At 39.4% G+C, this 23,697-nt stretch overlaps 1 protein-coding gene across 42 annotated transcripts in view; it reads right to left on the bottom strand.

Annotated features, from left to right (window-relative positions):
- The window catches only part of MYH10 (myosin heavy chain 10), a 153,866-nt gene that overhangs the window by 84,097 nt on the left and 46,072 nt on the right, over positions 1 to 23,697 (bottom strand). For 16 of the 42 annotated variants that reach the window (XM_074018555.1, XM_065532753.2, XM_065532746.2 and 13 more), the window contains 3 exons: positions 17,256 to 17,358; positions 16,609 to 16,638; positions 9,843 to 9,935 (listed from right to left, as the gene is read on the bottom strand). In XM_074018555.1, coding sequence (XP_073874656.1) covers positions 9,843 to 9,935; positions 16,609 to 16,638; positions 17,256 to 17,358 — 226 coding nt within the window. The remainder of the gene's footprint in view (positions 1 to 9,842; positions 9,936 to 16,608; positions 16,639 to 17,255; positions 17,359 to 23,697) is intronic. The other 26 variants (XM_074018564.1, XM_065532755.2, XM_065532745.2 and 23 more) reach the window with 2 other exon arrangements.

Consider the following 23,697-nt stretch of genomic DNA (forward strand, 5'->3'; position numbering starts at 1 on the left):
CTTTGTGTTTTGGAAGACTCCTAAGAAAGATTTAAGTTAAAAAGCTATCAATCCTTATGAATAGTTAGAACTGTTCAAAAAAGAAACTGAAAGTGGGTCCTGATGTTAGACTGAAGGTTAAAATTCTCCACAAATCTTAAACAGCTGTATTATCTATACAATACCTCATTGAGTTAATAAAAATATTGCTATTTTAAGAGACAGTAGTCAAAAGGCAATGTTATTACTACAAAGCTGCTAAGGACACGCTGCCAACATGACTGCCCAGGCAAATGCGTTCTCAAACTTCTCATTTTAAGGCCGCAGAAAGGTTAATCAAAATCATATGGTCTCACTTAGTTCTTATTTTAAGAAAACACTTCCCTAAAAAAATTCTTTATATCCAGTAATATAAACTTTTAGCTTTCACCAACATGTATGTTTAACTTCTTTATTAAGTATACATATCAACATGCTGTTTAAGCTTTCAACTCCGAATACTATTTCCTTTATTTTTTTTTAACCACCTCAAATAAATTAGAAGTTCAAAATTCATCAAACAAAACAAATTCTTTATTTGAGCAATATGATAACATTAATATACAGGTAACTCTGAATTCTAGCAACTGTGAAATCTAAACTTGAATATTATTCACTGTATATTTAGTGAATTTATTTTTCCCTACCTTCATGGGACATTAAAATAGGAAAGGGAGTTGAGTTCAAAGGAGAAATGGGGCTTTGTAGTCATCACTGCCACCTGAAGTCACCTGCCTCTAGCCATGGTCAATGCCACTGTGTTCTTTTGACATCACTGTTGATGGTAAACTCCTTGGGCCATGCATCTCCTTCGAGCTGTTTGCCGACAAAGTTCCAAGAACAGTGGAAAACTTTCTTTTTTTTTTTTTTTTTTTGAGACGGAGTCTCGCTCTGTCACCCAGGCTGGAGTGCTGTGGCCGGATCTCAGCTCACTGCAAGCTCCGCCTCCCGGGTTCCCGCCATTCCTGCCTCAGCCTCCCGAGTAGCCGGGACTACAGGCGCCCGCCACCTCGCCCGGCTAGGTTTTTTTTTTGTATTTTTTAGTAGAGACGGGGTTTCACCGTGTTAGCCTGGATGGTCTCGATCTCCTGACCTCGTGATCCGCCCGTCTCGGCCTCCCAAAGTGCTGGGATTACAGGCTTGAGCCACCGCGCCCGGCCTAACAGTGGAAAACTTTCATGCGCTGAGCACCGGAGGAAAAGGATTTGGTTAGGAGGGTTCCTGCTTTCACAGAATTATTCCAGGGTTTATTTTATCGGCCAGGGTGCTGACTTCACACACCATAATAGTGCTAGTCCATCTACCGGGAGAAACTTGATGATGAGAACTTCATCCTGAAGCATAGAGGTCCTGGCATCTTGTCCATGGCAAATGCTGCACTAACACAAATGGTTCCTAGGTTTTTTACCTGTGAGGCCAAGATTGAGTGGCTGGATGGCAAGCTTGAGGTCTTTGGCAAAGTGAAAGAGGGCGTGGATATCATGGAAGCCGTGGAGTGCTCTAGGTCCAGGAATGGTGAGACTGGCAAGAAGATCACCACGGCCAACTGTGGACAACTGTAATAAACCTGCTTGTGTTTGATCTTAACCACCAGACCATTCCTTCTGTAGCTCAGGAGAGCATCCCTCCATCCCATTTGCTCACAATATCCTGTAATGTTTGTGGTCTCACTGCAGTTCTTTGGTTTTCTTATTCCCCTCGACATCAAGCTGGACTGCAGTTAAGCTTATGATTATAGAATAAAAACTCACTAACAAAAACAAACAAAGGAGAAATGGGAGAAAATTAAGATTTGGGGCCCCTGAACAGATGGCCTATAGAGAAATGTTCCAAAATAATTTAGACATGTAGTCACTTACTTAGATAAATAAGCAAAGTCACCAACATGCAACACTCTCTTCCTCATCATTTCCCTAGCCTGGTGTCCTTTTCACACCTAGGGTCCACAGTAGCACTGGCCATGACAGTGAGTGCCAGTGAAATATCTTTCGGCTAGATGCAAAGGGCCAAGCAAAGAGCAGTGAAAGAAGAGATGCACGGAGAACAGTGACGAAGGGGACAGGGCTTCAGGGGCCTGCGGTGTGGGAAGAGGCAAAAGGGAATGGTATTTCTGAAAACATATTTGGTAACCGATAAATCTCGGTTATAAGCCAAAGCTCTAAAATGTATTCTATTTTAAAAACACTTTAAAAAAACAAAAACCTTATGCAGCTGAAAATGATCAACTTTCTAGCTAAATGACATTCATACTCAGATATTTTACAAGACATAGCCAAGCACTTTGACAACCTGACAAAATGAAATTTCAGAAGCAAAAAGGAAAACCTGTACTGAATATCCCCAAGTGATCTAGGACTTAAATACTCCCCTTCATGTCGGATACCCTGGCAAGTCAGGTAAGATGCAGGCCATGGGACCTGACGTCACTTCAGTGTTGGCCACTTGGCCAGATATGCAAAGATGACTTTTCTTTCTTCGTTGGGGGCAGGCCGAGGGAAGAGAATAAGATCTGTTAGTTAAAAAAGGTTTCTCTTCACATCTATAATAAATACTTTCAGAATTAACATTTTTATTGAAACACACATCTAGACTAAACCGGAAAACACGAGTTTTACTTTTAAGTGGGAACTCTATCTTTTAAACATTATGTGAAGAAATCTGTGCTAAAAATGCCCACTCCATAATCGATTTGCATAAAGGTCAGATTATGGTACTTAGAATATTCAATCAGAATTTCACCAGTAAAAACAAAAGCATGGGAAACCCCCAAAACATGACAAGTACATTGTGTATTAATTACAGCTACACATTTTGATGATAACGCATGTTGTATACCAATCCAGAAACAAGTGAAATTACACGTGTACTGTGAGCGTTCTCAACAGCAAAGACAACTAGAATTCTCTCATATATAATCAAATATAACTTGTTAAGGATTTCACTCAAAATGTGCAATAGGGAAACTTGGATATTTGATATTTTGATACCATGAAGAAAATAAAAAGAAAATTATCTTAATTAGTTTCAAAAAATTTTGTTTGTTCTGAATTGACATCAATTTCTGGAACCTTTTCTGGGGTGATTATAATGTATCCATAGTAATTAAAACTAGATTAGTTATTAGTTAGCAACTTAATTCAGGGGCAGTGCAGGTTTGTTTCATATTCTCAACATATTTTCCCCCTTCTTAATTTGGTATCTAAAGTTATTACATGATCTGCAATATGCATTAAAACACATCAGCACAGATAGGGTGCTATGCATGTGCGTTAGCTATTTGCCCTAAATGAGAAAACCCATTCTAGGAGTAATGAGCTAGCACTTAATCCAAAGGCCAGATGGCTACCTTAAATGCTTTAGCTATCTTAATCTCCAAACCAAACCAGAAGCTTTGTTGTTAGTAAAATGAGTTTTCACATGCACTAAGTGGCCTCATTACTTAGTATAATGGATATTAGAAATCACTAGGGTAACATGAGTGGCATTAAGCCACGGACTGATTAGAAAGAGATACATATTAACTTCAAATAGAGACTTAAAAAAAAGATAAATAAATAAAAACAAATAAAGATACATATAGACCCTCCCCAATCTGGAGCCAAGGGAACAGGTGTGGAGACTCCAGTAAGTGCAGGAGGCTGTATTGCTGAGGGTGCTCCCAGAGCTTGATACTAAATGGCTGTGTGCAGCCAGTGATCTGGAAGATGCTGGTTGCCTGGTGCAGACCATATTCTGTCACTGATACTGTCACGTTTGCTTCAGTATATCTTTCAGGTAAAGGTTTGTTAGAGACATTAAACAGAGCTGGGCTGCATGCAACTTACAAAACTGTTTTCAGTGCGTGCCTGCTGATAGATACGAGGGTGTGAAATCCCGACGTGCTTTCATTATAACCTGGTAACTGTGAGGAGGATGCCTACAGCCCTCACCTAGCTCTACTTGCTGGAGGATACTTGTCTACCAAAAGGTACATAATAGTTGGAAACTGCCAAACTGGCTGAAGTCAACTTGTGAAAAAACAGAAAGAAAAGAAAAGAAAAAAGGATTTGTGGAAATAGAGAAAGTGATTGTAACTAAAACTCTGTGAGGGAAGATGTATCTGCTGATCCAAACAATCAGTTTAAAATTGAAGTCACTGTTTTTAAAGTTTCATTATGAGAGATTCATTTTACATAAATCTCCTTCATCTGGAATGCATTTTACTTCTCCATAAACAGAGAACTGGACTAACTGTGAATGATTATTTTCTTAAGGGTAATGCTCTCCGAAAGAAAGAATCCCTTTAATATAAACCACATGCTAGTATCTTTGAAAGAAAAAATATTCTTCAGGAAATTAGTCATCTATATCGGATCAAAGAAATGGAACCAAATGGCTTCTAATGCTTATGGAGTTTATAGTCTCAAATATTTTCACTGTAAGCATGTAGCTTGTAAATATGACTGCATGAAATTTCACTGTATACACAACTCATTTTTTAACATCATCTTACTCTTACTATGACACTGATCTCAACCCAAGGCCTGGCCTGCCCACGGAGCCACTGCCTCCCTCATGTTCTCTACCCACGCTTCTAAAATGGGGGCATGCATATTCTCAGAGGATCTAGCATAGGTACCACCTTCCCCGAGCTCAACAACATCATGACATGCCGCTGAAAACACATTAAAAAGTTAAAACCGATATGAAGGTGTGCTTTACAGGGCTAGGGACCTTGGTTTTGACCAGTGATAAATTCCCAGGGCCTCGAAGAGCGCATGGCACTTTGTAGTGTCTGCCGCATTTTAAGTAAATGAATCTCATAAAATCCATAAATATGCCTGTGGGGCACTATGCTAGGAACCAACGATACAACGTCCCTGCTGACAAAGCTCTTAGACATTCTACTAGGAAGGATAATAAATAAGCAAATAGTTACAGCTTGTGATAGGTGCCATGAGGGAATAAATAGGATACTGTGATAGAGAATAAGAAGAAATCTCCTCAGATACGGTTTTAGACTAACTAGCTAGTTAGGAGAAGAAATGTGGACAAATTTGAAACACTTTCTGGACATTTAACCAATGGGATTCACTGCTGGCCTGGACGCGGGCCATAGGAAAAAGGCTGATTCCTAGGTATTTTGTCTTCCTAGGTTTTGCTATTGTTTTTATTTTAAGTTTAAGCAACTGGGTGATTTGATCATACCATTTATTGACAGAAGACATAAAGGAACAAATTTTGAAAGGAAAAGAAAAATTTTCATTTGGAATATGTTAAACTTAAAGAATCTATTGATATCCATTTGGAGACATCAATTAAGTTGCACAGTGGTTGGCAAAAAATAGGTGCTTAATAATTAAAAGAACTAAATAACAAATCAAACATCAAAATTACACAGAATTGAATTTAAAAATGAGTCTACAATGGTTTCTTTAGAACCAACACCCATAGAGAAATACTAAAGGGGAATTTTAACTGAACACTATTTAATCAATAGACCTAATTATTTTTAATGGAGCTACTGAGATCAACTACTTGTTTTAGTACTGTATAGGTAACACCTTATGATAACGGTAGATAGCAATAAACTATTATTAAAAAAATAACGTATCAATAAAAGTTGACTTTCTAAGAATTAAAGCCCAAAGTAAACAATTTAAAGATACCTCTGTTTCTTAGTCGAATTGAAAGCTACGTCTAAGAACAATGCCTCAATAAAAAATCTTTTTTCTACTAAAAACAAATCAGTTTTTCCTATATTAGAATGCACTTAAAGGTTATTATATAGTAGTGCAGGCACTTTGGAAGGTGGTACTTCAGCTGAAATAGTGTTTGTTGAACATTTGGATTCAATGGCTGATTCTTGCTCCTTTCCTATGTGCTGCTTCCAGGTGGCTAGAAAACAATATAGTTCTTCCTACCAGCAGAATGTAAAACAGGTTTCTATCAGACTTCATTGTCAACCTTTGGAATAGGATGTATAAATAACAAGCATTAAATAGACTCATGTATTACTTTGCAAATAAATTTCAGAAAATAATTACCTTAATTTAGACTATAATTTGAAGGAACGACCTAGAGCAGTTTCTCGATCTTAGCATAACTGATACTTTGGGCTCAATTATTCTAAGCTTTGGGGACTGTACCATGCATTGGATGATTTTTAGCAGCATCCCTGGCCTCTACCAACTGGATGCCACTGGCACACCACTACCCATTCCCCCAGGTAAACAAACAAAAATGTCTCCAGACACTGCCAACGTCCCTTGGGGAGCCTCCAATTAAGAACCACTGACCTAGAGTCATTCCAGTTACAGATTAAAATCCTACATACATCAATGGTGGAAATCGCTGTAAGGATTCATGGTAGCCACAATAGCCAAGACTGCCTCAGTGATCCCCACCTCTGGTATTCACAGTCCCCTCCCACACAGTATCAGGATTGGTTTGTATGGCCAATAGAAGACAACAGAGGGATGACATGTGATTTCCAAGGCAGGGTGTGTAACTTCTGTCTTTCTCTCTCTTGGATCACTTGCTCTGGGAGAAGCCGGCTGCCATGTCATGGTGACATTCAAGGAGCGCTATGGAGAGGCTGCCTCCAAGGTCAGGAACTGAGGCCTCCAGCCAACAGCCATGTAGGACAGAGACTTCCCAACAAGAGTTACCTGAGGAAGATTTGAAGGAGATCCTCCCACCTCAGTCAGGCCTTCAGATGACTGCAACCGTAGCCAACATCTTAGCGACGACCTCCTGAGAGACCCTGCGCCAGAGTCACCCAGCTAAGCTGCTACTGACTTTCTGACACACAGAAACTGTGAGATAATCGATGCCTTAAGCCACCGGGTTTTAGGATCATTTGTTACATAGCAATCAATAACTAATACAGAATTATAGCTGTTCCAAACACTAAAATAAGGAGTTGAAACGCACCCTGGCAGGGAGATAAATCCTTATACTTCATAACAGAATCACTACATTCTTTACCCAAGGGCACAAATGATGGCTTAGTAGCAATTTATCTTTTCCAGGAAAAAATGAGACAACTGAGCACCAAAACTGTTTCTCTTGAATTCAGGGTATGGTTTCAGGGCTTGGGGGCGGGGAACAGAATAGATTAGTAACTTGATTTCTGTGGTAAGATAAACGATTTTCCACAAAGTCCTTGAAGATCTTGATGGAGATTCACATACCAAAGCTGGCAGCTCCCTGTTCCTTCTTTCCTGTGATACAGCCACTAAACACAGGGCATTTCAGTAGGAAAATTTCAGATTTAGTTGTGGCTCAGGCTCAATGGGGATGATCCAGGAGAATGACAGAAAGTCTGAAGGAATGCAGTTTCCTCAGATAGTTTCTAAACCCATAAGTCAAGTCCCAGGCATGCCTTCTACTGACACAGGCACATTTGTTTATCCCACTTTGCACATAAAAAGCTAAGTTAATTACTAAATGAACTTGGATTAGGTGAATCTTCAAATTTTATCTTACTGGGAATAAACAATATTCCAAGAAAGTACATCCCTATTTCTTACATAACTTGGAAAGCGTCTTGCACTGAAACTATCTCTGAGGGTGCTATGGGCTGAAATGCGTCCCTGCACAAATTCCTGTGTTGAAGTCCTAACCCCCAGGACCTCATGATGGAACTGTCATTAGGAAGAGGGTCTTTAAAGAAGTAATTACATTAAAAAGGACTCATCAGGGTGCACCCTACTTCAATATAATTGGTGTTCTTATAAGAAGAAGAGATGAGGACACAGACACACACAGAGGGAAGGCCATGTGAAGACACAGGGAGAATATAACCATCTATAAGCCAAGGAAAGAATGTACAGTGAATCAGCAAGAGAACTAACATAACTAACTCCATTTCTGTTTAAAGGGCCTTTACCCATTCCTGCACATGGGCAAGGATAATTTTAGAGCACTGAGATAATATGCAAAAGCAGCAATCAGGTAGTTTTTAAAACTAACTCTGAGATTAAAGAAGGGTGTGAACAACTATGCTTTGTTAAAGATTTATAGGAGCACTGTGACTTGACTAAGGACAAGGATATTCCCAACCTCCTCGGACCCTTGCTGGAGCCCAGATGTCTGTGGTCATCAGTTACCTCTTCACCCTAACCCTGTCTCCTTCCCCCCGCTTTAACATAAAAACAGCCTAAAATGTGTTCCGACTTGAGAGGGTCCTCTGGGACACGAGTCCACCATCTTCTTTGTTTGCTGGCTCTCCAGATAAACCTGCTTTTCCTCCCACCAACTCTCGTCTCCTGTGCATGGCTTTCAAGTGGCACGCAGCCAAACCTGGGTTCAGTTATGAGAGGCCTCAGAAGAAACCAATCCTGCTGACACCTTGCTTCAGACTTCTAGCCTCCAGAATTGTGGAAGAGTACATTTCTGTTGTTTATGCCGCTCCCAGTCTGTGGGACTTTTATATCGCAGCCCTAGTGAACTAATCCAGAGGGCTTTCTGGTTGCCCTTGTGTTTGCTGGGTCCTCTGTGATCCTGAATCTGGTCGCTTCCACTAATCATAGCCACGATGCCATTGGAAAATTAATGTGCAGACCATGATGTCACACTCTGTTTTAAAAAGCAAGTCACAATGACACTAGATCCCCAAATACTGAACTGTAAGAAGAATGAACTGTTGGAACTGAGGTCTCTTTTACTCTGGCCTTCTTGACTTTTACCAATACTTCAGAGCAGGGAGGAGAAAAAGGGAAGAATTAATCTGAACAACTTAAGTGGAAATAATTGAATAATGAAGTCCTTTTTCAATCTAACAGTGGAAGGGGTTTCTGAAACTTGATGACCATAATCCAGGGCAAAAGACTTATTGGAGGAATGTCCACTGTGTTGAATACGGGTTTAGAGATGATTTGCTGTGATGGTGTTGAAGCTGGGCAGCTGGGGTGGGGAGGGGCAGTGTCCCCAAAGTAACAGAGACCTGGCCATCACTTAGGATAACATTCTCAGGTGAACAGGTACAGCCAGTCAAATTGAAGGGGAAAGTAAAGCTTTCAAGTTGAATAGCTAAGGAGAATTTTTAGGCTGCGTGTGGTGGCTCATTCCTGTAATTCCAGTATTTTGGGAGGCTGAGGCTTCCAGCGATCTTCTTGCCTCAGCCTCCCAAAGTATGGGACAACATAGTGAGACCCTAGTCTCTAAACAACAACAACAACAAAAATTATTATTTTAAATTAGCCGGGTGAAGTAGTGTGAGCCTGTAGTCCCGGCTCCTTGGGAAACTTGAGGCAGGAGGATGCCTTGAGACCAGGAGTTGGAGGCAGCAGTGAGCTATGACTGTGACACTGCATTCCAGCCTGGGTGACAGAGCAAGACCCTATCTCAAAAAAATTTTAAAGAGAAGTCATAGTAGTGACTATTATTCTGAAGTCCAAATCCCACAGAAAATAGCAAGATAGGGAAAGGTCAGTTTACCACATCTAACGCGTTGAATGTTTACTATGCCTAGTGCCGGGCTAAGTGCTCAACGTGCACACCATTTAATCTCCACTCTGATTCCATGACAGATGTTATTATCATGCCCAATCAAAGACAAATAAGCTCAGAGAGGTTAAATTACATATCCACAAAGTAAGACATAGAGTTATACATTTCTGTATGACAAAATGATTAAAGTTACTTACACATTACCTTTTTTCTTTTTAAATGTGACTACTAGAAAATTTAAAATTACATGTGAGCTTGTATTATGTCTACAGAACTACATCTATTAGCTTCTTAAAATCTAGGAAGAAAAGTAATTCATTTGCTTAATCACAGTAGACATTTAACTAGAAATCTAAGGAATTAAAAGCTTCTGGTGCTTTGAAACTTACAAAACGAGATGAGTTATCATTTTTCACAGTCTTCGCATTTCCAAATGATTCCAGAATTGGATTTGCTTGCAAAAGCTGTCGTTCAAGTTCCCCCTAAAAGACATTACACATACACACACACACACAAATAAAAGCAGATGTACGTTAATCTAATGTCTTTACTCAAGTTATCAGGGAAAAAATTTCTAAAAAAGAAACTGCATCTTTTCCTCAGTTCTTTCATTCTGTCTGCCATCCAGCAACTTTTGTTGGCTTCTTAATCCTGGTTAGGATAACGGACTCTACTAAAGGAAAAAAATTAGCATCTACAAAGTGACCACAAGGAGAAGAAAATGTCACGCTGAACAGAGATCAACTTAAGCATGGGGCACGTAAATCAGGCAGAGAATTTTGAAAATAAAACAGATGGGCTTTCGTGAAATGAAATTTAGCATGACACTTCAATTAAGAACATACTAATACTTCTGTTTATTTTAACTCTGCCTTATTTGAAAACTTTAAGGCAGTTAATTTAACAGTTACCACTGTATTGATGTAGCACTTTCCAGTTTTCCAAGGAGTCTCACATACTATCTCTATCATATAGACAGGGCAGTGTCTTTGCCTCCACTTTCAGAGGATGGTGAGGACGTTGATGCTGCTAACTTGCTCAGATTTAAAAGGCTAAGTAGAGAGTATTCGGTAAAATGTCTGCTTTAGTCAGGGTCTTTACTTATATGTAAATTAGGCTATAAAACAGATTTTACAAACAAAAGGTGGAAATATATTAATATGTGCTTTAATCATGAAACACAATAGAAAGCTGTATGAGAAAGTACGATGCCATTTCTGGCCATGAAAAGCACCAGAAGTGATGTTGTGTTTCTGGAATGTAATTTCAGAATTATATTTTATGACTTAAATAAATCTGCTTTTTCCAAACATAAATCTTAACCCTATATTTTAAAATACCCACAGTATTTTAGACCTAAAGAAAAACTAACTAAAAGCTGCTAGGAAATGCGATACTCTAAGCAAAAAAGATGAATACAAAGAACCTCACATAAGGCTTTTAAATTAGTGGTATTTGGTATGTGAGGCACTCCATCACCATCAAATTCAAAAAAAAGAACAAATATATGTCATCCGTACAGTTCTGTCATGCCACCCTGGTGTGGACTGTCACTCTGCTGAAAGGGTGGGGAAGGGTTCCTGAGGCACATTACACAGGAAGGGGACCTGCTCCACCTACGTCCATTACAGCATGATCTGCACTGTCCACACGTTCACAGGTCTTAAGTACAATCTACAACCGTGTTTAGCTGAAACCAGTCAGGAACCAGTCTTGTCGAGAACCTCAAGCTACCTGGATGTCATTACATGGCATCGGTTCGTTTTCTTGGCGTTAAGACAGATCCCTCCCTGTACAACAAATCTTCTGGTTTCCTCACTTAAAAACCCTTACCAGACTATTTTTGCTGTGCATTTTTCTAAACCATTACATGCTGCCAAACTTTCTTAAGCATGGTATCCTGAACAACTTTGATGACTGAGAGTCATTGTTAAAAATGCCAGTCAGGGGCCAGGCGTGGTGGCTCACGCCTGTAATCCCAGCACTTTGAGAGGCCGAGGTGGGCGGATCACGAGGTCAGGAGATCGAGACCATCCTGGCTAACACAGTGAAAACCCGTCCCTACTAAAAATACAAAAAAATTAGCCAGGTGTGGTGGTGGGTGCCTGAGGCAGGAGAATCGCCTGAACCTAGGAGGCAGAGGTTGTAGTGAGCCGAGATCGCGCCAATGCACTCCGGCCTGGGAGACAGAGCAAGAGACTCCATCTCCCAAAAAAAAAAAAAAGAAAAAGAAAAGAAAAAATGCCAGTCATTATTCGGTGATAGAATAGACTGCCTTCCCCCATCCCCCTCCGGGGTTGGCAGTCACTTCCATCAGCATTCCTATGACAAATATCTTGCAAAGCCCTTGGTATACTCAGTTTGTATTAACTGTTTGGGTCTCTAAAAGCCTTTTTTTTTTTTTTTTTTTTTTTAAAAACCTAATTCAATCTATGTGATGAGAATGTGGAAACGTGGAAAAACACTGGCATTCTGGTAAGTGGGGCATTACCTTAATAGTAAACATCTACTGCTAGACTGTGGATTCCTTAAAATCACACACCATCCTACCAAATCATAAGAAAAAGATTTTGATAGTCCATCTTTAAAGAGTTTTCCTAACTTGGAGGTAAAGCCAGTAATGCATATCTTACTTTAATATTACTTAGATATGGCTAAAAGGATTATTGGAGTCAAATTTTTTACTGGTTCTTTCCTTTTCCCGTGTGTGTGTGTGTGTGTGTGTGAGAAAGAGAGAGAGAGAGAGAGAGAGAAAGAGAAAGAGAGAGAGAGAGAGAGAGCGAGATCGATCCACTGATTCTATTCTTCTTGTGCTGGCTTCAAGTAACCTGGTTGTATCCCCTGTGCCTAACTCGGTCAGTATCAGATCAAAATGATGCTTGGCAAATGTTCTGCTGAATGAATGTATAATCAGAGGTTCCACAGGTATCCAACTCTTTATATGTGAGGACTTTTTCTGCTTATCTGTGATGGTGGATATCATGAAAATGATGCACAAACCTTTTTTTTAAATAGCTCATCAGCTAGCTTTAGTGTATTTTATGTGTAGCCCAAGACAATTTTTCTTCTTCCAGTGTGGCCCAGGGAAGCTAAAAGGTTGGACACCTGGAATTCTAGAAGTATTTGGGGAGGGGATGGTGGTGAGCCAAAGGCAACAAGAAGATTTATGGGTCCTCAGAGTCACCATGGTAATTGTGGACTCAGGCACCCCTCTGTCCCTGGTGTTGGTCCCACTACGTTAATAGTGTCACGGTACCACTCCTACTAATGGATTTGTGGACACTGGTGAGACTGAGTAATGATCTCAAAAACTCATAAATGAATCCCCAAAAACCTGGTACAAAGCTAAGTGTCATAACATATAGAAATTCACATGAAATGAGATAATTTCTGTGTTGAACAATTTCATAATTAGATAAATGGTGCTAACAAATCTCAACCAAATTATGAAGGCATTTGTAAACCATCAGGGGGCAGTGACTATTCACTTTTCCTCTGGAACTGGATGGGCAATGTCCTTCGTTTCTATTCTATAATGTTATTTTGGAATGTAGAAAACAGGCAGCCTTAGCTATTGAAATGATTTTTAAAGTTCTAAATATTTAGAGTTATATACTGCTTTAAAAGTTTAGCAGTCATAGTGAAAATTATACTCCTGGGTTTATTACATAGTATATAATATACGCTTGCTATATGATATAGCATGAGTTCAAAATGGTTAAAAATATATACCTCTTTCAAAAGTCCAGTTCAGCCAGCAAGGGGACTCAGGCTGGGATCGGGCTGTACCTTGCAGGCCTGGCAGGGCAGAGCTGCAGGAAGGTTAAAAGCAGGCAGCAGCAACCAATCACATGTTGAAAACCAGACTCTAATCTCAACTGGCAGAGTCTCATTACTTGCTACTTGCTATCTATCACCTTTCTGTCTTGGTTCAGCACAGTTTAAACCAGGTTGGGGAAAGATACAAAGTCGTCCTGAAGATGACTGGAAAGACAGGGAGGCAAGTGGGCTGGCTTGAAGGAATCATTTGTAGGGGATGGTCAAGTTTTAGAATTTAATCATTTTCAAATCTGCTCTGAAATTGCGCTGTGTTGAGCCTTTGTGAACTCTGTGCTAGACTTTGAGGGTCTCTAAGAGCAACCTCTCCTGAGGAAAGAGGGCACACAGAAGCTGTACTTGCAGTCGGCTGGTGGATACTAAGGGGATAGAGCCAAATAAGACCTCTAATTTTGTTATAAAAGGTACACCAAAAGTTCGTAGATAAATGTTTATTTCAAGTTTACTTAAGTATTGTGACTTTAATTTTGAAAACTGATTTGCTTATATTTGTTCATATTTCAAAAATGAAGATGAAATTTAAAAGGTAAACATATAAGACTGACCACACCGCTCACTAGGATGGCTTTAATAAAAACACAGACAATGCCAAGTGCCGATGAGGATATGGAGAAACTGGAACTCTCACATGTTCCTGGTGGGAATGTCAAATGGTACAGTCTCTTTAAAAATGTTTAACAGAATTACCATATGACCCAGCAATTTTACCTCTAGGTATCTACCCAAGAAAAATGAAAATGTATGTTCTCACCATAACTTGTACATGAGTGTTCATAGCAGCATTAATTATAATGGCCAAAAAGTAGAAAAAAATCCATATTCATTTTCTGATGAATGGACAAACAGAACGTGACACATATTTAATATAATGGAATATGATTTGGCTATAAAAAGGAATGAAGTACTTATATGTGCTAGAATCTGGACGAACCTTGAATATATTATGCTAAAAGAAAGAACTGTCAGGGAGGACGACATATTATATGATTCCATTCACACAAAATGTCCAGAATAGGCAAATACATAGAGACAGAAAGTAGATTAGTGCTTGCCAGGGGCTGGGGGGAAATAGCAGGTGACTGCTAATGGCTATGGAGTTTCTTTTGGGTGAGGAAAATGTTCTAAAATTGATTATAATAACAATTGCATAATGTGAATATACTAAAAACACTAAATTGTACATTTCCAATGGGTACATTGAATGGTATATGAATTATATCTCAATTAAGTTGTTTCAGAAAAAGAATAAGTAGACAAACGAGCAAATAAATAAAGGACTGACAAAATCAGGAGCCTAGAAATGCCCTCCCTTTTGGGTTTACAATTCATACTACCGTTTAGTGATAAAATGCTGGATGTATACACATGATTCCTCAGAATTTAACTTTTGCTTATAAAGTTCAATGTAAAATCACAAACCAGTGGTATCAAATCAACCAAAAGAAACTGTGACCTTGGAAAGTACAGACTTTTCACATTGTAACTATAAGGCAATCATTCAAGTGGGGTGAAGAAGTCGCAGACAGTGACACCCAGCAGGGGGAGAAGTAACTTCTTGACAGGACCCTTCCAGGGTGTGACCATTCCCTACCGCGCTGTTAAATATTTCATGTTCCTCAGTTGTGTTGGGGAAGAAAAATTGAGAACGAGTATTCTTCTGATATTTCTAAAAACGTCAGCATAGCTACTGCTTAACTATGATTAAAATCAACTTGGGAAAAGCAGCATTGAAGATTGTGTGCACAGTGGACACATGCAGCACGACATGCAAATCGGCAATGACCGGGAAGCATGGCCCAAAGAAGCTGCTGCCTTCTTTGGGAGAACGTGCTTCCCAGGGATTGATTTGACTCAAAGTAAAATCTAGGGCGGGTAGGCATGCTACTCACATACAACAGGGATCCACTCTGTAGTTTAAAATGACATCGAAACAAAATGTTAACAACAATGATTTATGTGTTCCATAGGGAATTTGGAAAACCTAAATCTGTGTATTAATTGCTTAGCACTATTTCAATAGCGACCCAAGTACATATTAAAAGGACGTTTAGCAAGTACCTCTAAAGCATAAAGAAAAGCTGCCTTCTGGCCCAGATTTTCCTTCTTTAACTGGCAAAGAAGCTTTTAAATATCCTACAGGATAACGATTATTTCATTAACCCTCTTCATTTGTATCACTGGTCTATTCTGCAGCTAAAGGAGCAAAAGGACATCATAGGCCTTCATAGGTACAGTGCAGCTTGGGTGGCTGGCAATCTCTTAAGAATCTTAAGAAAGATATCTTAAAATCTCAGCGTCTATGACAATTCCTTAGATATTTACGATTATTTCTTTAGATTAACAGATCATTTCCATAACTCGATATTATTGTTTCTTGCTTTATATCAGCTTTGTATCATTATGTTTGTGAAAGACAAACCAAAACCCTTCCAATGCTAGGGAAAGGATTAAATCCAAGTATAGATGTCCTACTCTATCCAAGGTATCTGGCTCAGGTCTGCCCTCCTTCTCCTCCCAGGTAGTGAGAAATGGAGGACATGCTATGATTCTTGGTTTGTTCATTGCTATGGTCTGTGGAGCTGAAAGGTAGGCATCTGATAATTAGGAAGAATAACAGTCTTCCACTACTTGCCCAGTATAAAGAATATTGTAATTGACTTTATTTTACTTATTTATAGAGATGAGGTCTTGCTCTGTTGTCCAGGCTGGAGCACAGTTGTGTGATCGTAACTCACTGCAGCCTCAAATACTTGGGCTCAGGCCTTCTGTCTCAGCCTCCCAAACACTTGGGACTATAGGGGCATACCACTGTGCCCAGCTCTAATTTATTTAATATATTAAATATAATCGGGCCTTTGTTAAAACACATACAGGCATAAACTATGCCATGCCATAAAACTTTAACAGATCAGAAATTTGTTAGCTCCAAAGGTACAACTTTTGAAGAGGCAGCCCCAAATTTAAAATGTAGTGTAGGGCACAAAGCTAGGTTTCCATGTGTCTGGTAAGTATCAAAATAATTCCACCTAGTAAATGACATATGAAACCATAATTTATTGGCTTCATAAACATGCAGTTCAATGTCATGATAAAAGGGCAAATAAATATTAAAATTTATCTGGAAAACAAATTTAAAGCAAAACGGCATGCGCTTCTCAAGAAAGAATAAGGCTCTAAGCAATAAATTTTCAAAAGTAAATTTTCTTAATGACAGATTTCACTTAGAACTAGTGGCATTTGATTCTAGCAGAGACTCAATCTACAGACAGAAATTAGTGCAAACACTCAAGACTAAGAAGCATAAAGAAAAGCACTTGCCTGGTGTTTCACTGGTTTAGGCGATTCCTGCTGTTCATTACAAACAGACAAATGCAAATGTTAGCAAGTTTGAGTCTTTGCCTAGCAGTAAGCCATTTCCAAAGCACCAAGCCAATGTGCAGTTGAGAACTGTGGAAGCTGGGCTGGCTGGCATTCTCTCAGGCTGTATTAACTATCACTTCTGCATGTCTAGAAATTAAGGAGAACTGACATTTCTATTCTTGCCCTTTTTCTATCATCACTTCTTCCCATATCTCTCTCCTCCCCTCAGGCTGCTGTGGGTAGTAGCGACAGGCTACTGCAAGTTCAGAAAGAACGGCTGAAAATAGGCGAGCATCTTCTTTTGGTGGAAAATAAGTCTTCATAAGTACTGCTGAACAATTCTCAGCAAATCTTTGCAAGAAATTAGGCATCAAGCCACAACCATAATTCCAGTTTGCCCTGTCAGAAAGCCTCTTTAACAGCAATTTCCTTGTATCCTAGCCCCTGGAGTGGAAAAAAGCGTTGCTGGGTAGGTGGCGGGGAGCGGGTGGGGACAAGGGAGCTGTCAGTTATAGCAGTGTGAGAGTAGACTGGCTTCCTTATTTTTGCTTCTGAAATTATATATGAATAAGAAGAGATTTAAAAAACAACAGAGCAGAACTTACAGGAATATTATGGTCCTTTCTTCCTTTATGTGAAGAAGCAACATGGGCAAGGTACTGAATAACTTTCTTTGTATTTTCTGTCTTCCCAGCACCTGACTCACCCCTGAAAGAAAGAATTAATATTGGCTACTTTAACAAAAGCACAGCACATGCATTCCAAAATTACAACTGAAAAATTAAATTGCATTGGAACAATAATAAAAATAAAAAGAGAACAGAAAAAATAACTATCAACAGTAGTTAGAAAATTATTCTTGTAAAAGGTATTAAATAATAAACACAAATAATTCTTCTTTTTCTTTGAGATGGAGTCTCTGTTGCCCAGGCTGGAGTGCAGTGGCACGATCTTGGCTCACTGCAACCTCTGCCTCCCGGCTTCAAGCAATTTTTGTGCCTCAGCCTCTTAAGTAGCTGGGATTACATGCACCCACCACCATGCCCAGCTAATTCTTATATTTTTAGTAGAGATGGGGTTTGGCCATGCTGGCCAGGCTGGTCTCGAACTCCTGGCCTCAAGTGATCTGCTCACCTCGGCCTTTTAAAAAAGCACTGGGATTACAGGCCTGAGCCACTGTGCCCAGCAAACCCAAATATTTCTTGATAGATGCCAGTAAGAGGACACAGGAATATGTTCACGACACTCTTTTTTCCCTTGAGGGTGGGGGGTTCTATCAGAGAAGTGAAATTTATTAGAACATTCATGAAGAAAACTCTTCAGTACCATAAACATGACCAGCACTGCAAACAGAGAATCCCTAAAACAATTAAATTAATATGATTTAATCTGAAGGAGCTGAAAGAACTCTGAGATGCCTACTGGTACTGATACTCATTTTCAAAGCCACTGAAAGCCTTCTCAGATCCCCCTGTCACAGCATGCTAGTGACGAATTGCTTCCTGGTGCCAATGTTGTGCCTCATTTGCACCTTGTTAAAGATCTTTCCATCATTTGCTGGCCTCATAGGCTGGGTTCCTGATGGCAGGGGCTATAGCCTCATATATTTATTTATTTGTGTTTTGTTTCTTTTCTTTCTTTTCCTTTTTTTTAAATTTTATTTTATTTTATTTTATTATTATACTTTAAGTTCTAGGGTACATGGGCATAATGTGCAGGTTTGTTACATATGTATACTTGTGCCATGTTGGTGTGCTGCACCCATCAACTCGTCATTTACATCAGGTATAACTCCTTTTTTTTTTTTTTTGAGACAAAGTCTTGCTCTGTTGCCCAGGCTGGAGTGCAGTGGTATGATCTCGGCTCATTACAACCTCTGCCTCCTGGGTTCAAACAATTCTCCTGCCTCAGCCTCCCAAGTAGCTGGGACTATAGGCGCACGCCACCATACCTGGCTAAGTTTTTGTATTTTTAGTAGAGATGGGGTCTAGCCATGTTGGCTAGGCTGGTCTCAAACTCCTGACCCAAAGTGATCCACCTGCCCAATCTGGGTTTGTTTCTTTTTAATCCTTGTAACTTTGCCCAGTGTTGATACATAGGCAGACATAATTTGTTGTCAAAATCAGTAAATACTATGAATTTTGTTGTGAATGAGGACAAATGCCACTACTTTAAATGATTCATATTTACAAGCAAGGCTGGCACATTTCGAAAGTTGCTTTTCATTTCTAGTCAGTACTAGGCTTGAAATACAGACAAGCTGCTACATACACAGCGATACCTGAATTACAGCCTCTGCTCAAACACTGAAGCTCCCCTAAGACATGATCAAAGCAAACCTAACTTTACAGTCAACAAAACTCTCAATTTGGATTATAATAAAAATTTCAATATCTAATTAATTTTTCTTTAAAAAAAAACCCAAACTCAAAAATGTTATTATATACATTGCCAATGAATAATCCTCTAAGCATTTAATCTAAGGATTGAAAATCTAATTTTTCTAACAGGACTCTTCCTTGGAATTGCACTTAGAATTACACTATTTGGGCCGGCCACAGTGGCTCATGCCTGTGATCCCAGCACTTTGGGAGGCCAAGGCTGGAGAATCGCTTTAGCCCAGGAGTTCAAGATCAGCCAAGGCAACATAATGAGACCCGTATATACACACAAAAAAAGTAACAAATTAGCTGGGTGTGGTGGCTTCCACCTGTAGTCCTAACTACTCAAGAGGTTGAGGTGGGAGGATCTCTTGAGCCTAGGAAGGTGAGGCTGCAGCGAGCTGTGATTCTGCCACTGCACCCTAGCCTGGGCAACAGAGCGAGACCCTGTCTTAAAAAAAAAAAAAAAATTACTGTTTGAAGTGTCCAAAACTTAAATTTTTCGGTAGCCTTACTGGTTTCATTATCTTCTTAACACTGCACCCAGATAACCACAAACTCAACCTCAGGGAAGACTGGGTGAAGGAACCCTAGTAACCAACTGTTGGCCTCAGTAAGGACATTTTCTTCTCTGGGCCTCAGTATCCCAAATCTGTAAAATGCAGGCATTGGATCAGATCCTTTCTAGTTGCAAGAGCTGATAATTCCAGATATAACCCATTTAATGGTTTATAAGACTATTTCCTATGTGAAGCTTATTAACCACCCCTCATGTTAGAGTAACATTAGTTTCCTTCAATGATTCGCCATCCACAAGCGTCTGAATCTTAGACACTCGAATCTACCAAACTTTTATTTTAAGGTTTCTGCCCACTATTCCTGCTAAAAGAGGCCTTTCTGGCAACCAAGATTACATCAATCTGTAGTCTCACTTTTATATCATCTGTATTATTAAATCCATCTGTTGTTTTCTTTTACAACTTTGATAGTTTCACTTTTTACAGCTGAAGCTTCAATCTGAAAAAAATTTTATGATTTGAGGTAAGAATTTAATCTAATTGTTTCCCCTGGATGATTCAGCATACCTCCCAGTATCAATGACTGACAAAGACATTCATTCTCAGGTGATCTAAAATGTTATCTTTTAGACAGGCATGGTGGCGGGCGCCTGTAATCCCAGCTACTCGGGAGGTTGAGGCAGGAGAATCGCTTGAACCTGGGAAGTGGAGGTTGCAGTAAGCCGAGATCTTGCTACTGCACTCAAGCCTGGGTGACAGAGTAAGACTTCATCTCAAAAAAAAAAAAAAAGTTATCTTTATCTTATTCTTATTCCCCATACATGTGGCTTATTTCCAAGCCAGCACCATATTCAGTGGTTCTGAAATGTGGCTAACCAGAGCACCCACCATCATCCTTCTTTTTGAAAAGAGCAAAAAGAAATCAGGTAGACTCTGAGGTTTATTTTTTACATCAACTTCAAATAGTTTTTTTCTGTTATCTCTTCCCCCTCTCCCTGCCTCCCAAATAAAAAACGATAGGTAGAATTTTGAGTTAAATGGTATCAATATTCAGCCTTTTTTTTTTTTTTTTTTTAGGAGAAATGATGTCTTTATCCCTGTGTCTCCCAGGTATAAGTTTTGCATTTTTCTAAGTTCAAAACAAGCAAGGATCATGTTTGCCTTATTTATCCTTAAAATCACAGTGCCCAACAGAGCAAGTGCTTGATATAGACTGCTGAGTCAATGAATAAATGTAGACCCTACACATTTTTAAGGTTTATTCCTAGGCTCTTTTTAATAATTTTTGTTCTTATCAATCTCTTTTCATCACCATTATATTTTCTACCTGGCTACTATTGGTACACAGATAAGACAATAGTTGCTATTCATTCATTCAATTACGTATTCTTTCAACAAACATTTGCAAATCAACTTCTATGTGTCAGGCATTCTTCTAAGTGCTAGGGATATAGTGTGAATATTGTCCATGTCCTTGTGGGGTGCAAGGTGAGAAGAACGGACAGAAAATAAATAAGAAAAACAGGTAAGATTATTAGATTACAAGGATATAAGGAACGCTACAAAAGACACTAAAAGGAAAAAGAGAAGGAAGGACAGCCCCCTCCTGTAGATATGAAGGTGAGGGGAAAGGTTCCTGAAAGACGAGCAAGAACTGGCAAGTGAAGAGCTGGGAATGTGTTCAGGAAGATGAGAGAGGTACATGTAAAGACCCCAAAGCAGAAAAGAGCTTGGCCTAGTCCAGGGACTGATGGCCAGGTGCCAGGATTTGATATAAATAACAATCAGGGGAGGGAGTAGCAAGAGAGACAGATGGAGCAGGAAGGGGAGGGGTGCCAGGGACCCTGGAGGTCATGGTAAAGAATCTGGGTTTTATTCAAGTGTAATTTCTTAAATAGCTATGACAGTGGTCTCTCTGTTTTGTTCTCAGCATTATTAGAAATGCTGAGTGTTTCCATGTTAATCGTGAGATTGGTTGTTGGTTTCAAAAAGATAATTTCTTATTATGCCACGAAATGGGCCTCTTTTTCAGACTGACGATGACTTGTCTCAAATATAGTGATGATTGTTACTTTCCAGCCTGGTTTGTCTCTGTGGTTTCCCAGCTAACCCCCTCACTGGACATGCTTCAGTGTGACCCTAAAGCATTTTTTCCTGCCTGTCATACTTAGGCAGCCATACTTCAACAATTGCTTATGAACCCTGCTACATTTTACATACTTCAGGTCTAAGGTAAGTCTGCTAGAGAAAATATGGCTTCAAAGATAAGATATATTCAAAATCTTACTGTTGAGCTCCCAAGAGGATAGACTCTGGGTCTTACACTGCCCACTATAAAATGGGGATAATAGCTCCTAATGCATAGGGTTGTTGAAGAAAAAATACAGCCCAACTAAAGTATGTAAGTGGCATTCAGTAAACATTATCCATTATTGTCCACTCAAATATTCATCCACTATACATGAGGTGATTTGAATTACTAAACTTTATGAATCAATAGTTAGGACAGTGGTTAAGAACCTGAGCTACAGAATCAAAATGACCTACCTAGATTCAAATCCTTCTGCCACTCCCTAGCTATGGAGTTTTAGGCAAGTTACTCAGTTCTCTGAGGCTGAGTTTACATGCCTTTAAAATGAGACTCCACAGGACTGAGATAATGCGGGAAAGGGCCTAGCACTGTCCTGGCCAAAAGGCTCTCAATAAATGGTAGTGGTGATACCAATAGTTATGATAATGATCGATGATGACGATGATGATGGTAATGGAAATTTTTAAAATCTGATTTTAATGAAGGAGGTGGCAGGATCAAAGGAGTGTAGACCTTGGGAAAATAGAGAAAACAAAATGAAACAATGAGAAATGGCACATCTGTTCCAGATGGAAACGGAGGAGGTAACTAAGAGCAGCTTGAACAAAAGCAGAGGGAAGAGAGCCAAAAAGAAAGCTCAGCAGACTTCTGTCTAAGAAAATTAGTTAGGAGAATCCTCTGAAACATGAACAACAGGCCAAAACCTCAACGAGTGAAGACAAAGGGAATCTGACCTCATTTCCATCAACAAAATGAGATGTAACGGTGAAGCAGTCTTACCCTTTAAGTAGCTGGCTGTTTCACTGCTGGTCTAAGACAGGGACTATGGTTAAGGGGAAAGGCTGCAGACCCAGCATCATGCTCTTTTGGAGAAGAAACCCTTCAAAAAAAAGTGGTAGAAGTACAAAGCTAACAAAAACGAAGCAAGGAGGCTTCTAGCTGGGGGTGTCCTGAATCTGTTGAAGCACATTCGGACACAAAAGATCAGGAGTTTCTAAACATGAACATATTTGCGTTTCCTCAATAGGTCTACAGCTTTGGCTTCTCAAAGGGATGTGCAATCCAAAACAAAAACATAAAAAACAACAGCCTAAAGAAACAGTGATGCAGATCATTAACACGTGACCAATTCTGAGACTTTGAATTCCTTCTGGACCATGGGGATTTCCAGAAGGAATTCAAAAAGAAACCGCTTTTTCAGATCTTTATTGGTAAAAATATAGGTATTTTATTTTGTCTGGATATTTGTAACATTGAATTCAGCCTAGCTTCAAAAATCACCCTCTGCTTGAAGTTCTTGTTTTAGACAGCCTCAATCTGAAAAACACCATAAACATATTACCCCCTCTATTATCTATACCTATAAAAACATACAACATTAGTAGATAACTTCCTACAGTTTCCAAACTCTCTTTAGAAAGCAGCTTACTGTGAAGAGCAGAGATTTTGTGATCAAGATAGGCTTGGGCTCAAGTCTCCCCTATCGCACTGGCACTAGCTCGTATCAGGTCTTGGATAATGTGACAGTAAATGGACACAACAGAGGTATTGCAAAGATTAACGGAGAGAACACTTCCAAAGATATGTTCACTTTCCTTGCATATCTGCCTAGAACATTTTAAATTTTTATTTACAAGTTGATTTGATACTTCTTTTTCTTCCATAACATAGATGTCATCGAAAGTGAGACACACAGCTACAGCCATCTAATAATTCCTAAAGTTTTAGGACTTGAGGACATCTAAAATAGGGTCATTAGAAAAGCAAATCGACTACATAGTTGACTAAATAATTACTCTTATTCTTTTTTTTAAACAAGAGAAAACACACACAAATT

This window comes from Macaca fascicularis, chromosome 16, assembly GCF_037993035.2.
Source record: "Macaca fascicularis isolate 582-1 chromosome 16, T2T-MFA8v1.1".
NCBI classification, from domain to species: Eukaryota; Metazoa; Chordata; class Mammalia; order Primates; family Cercopithecidae; genus Macaca; species Macaca fascicularis.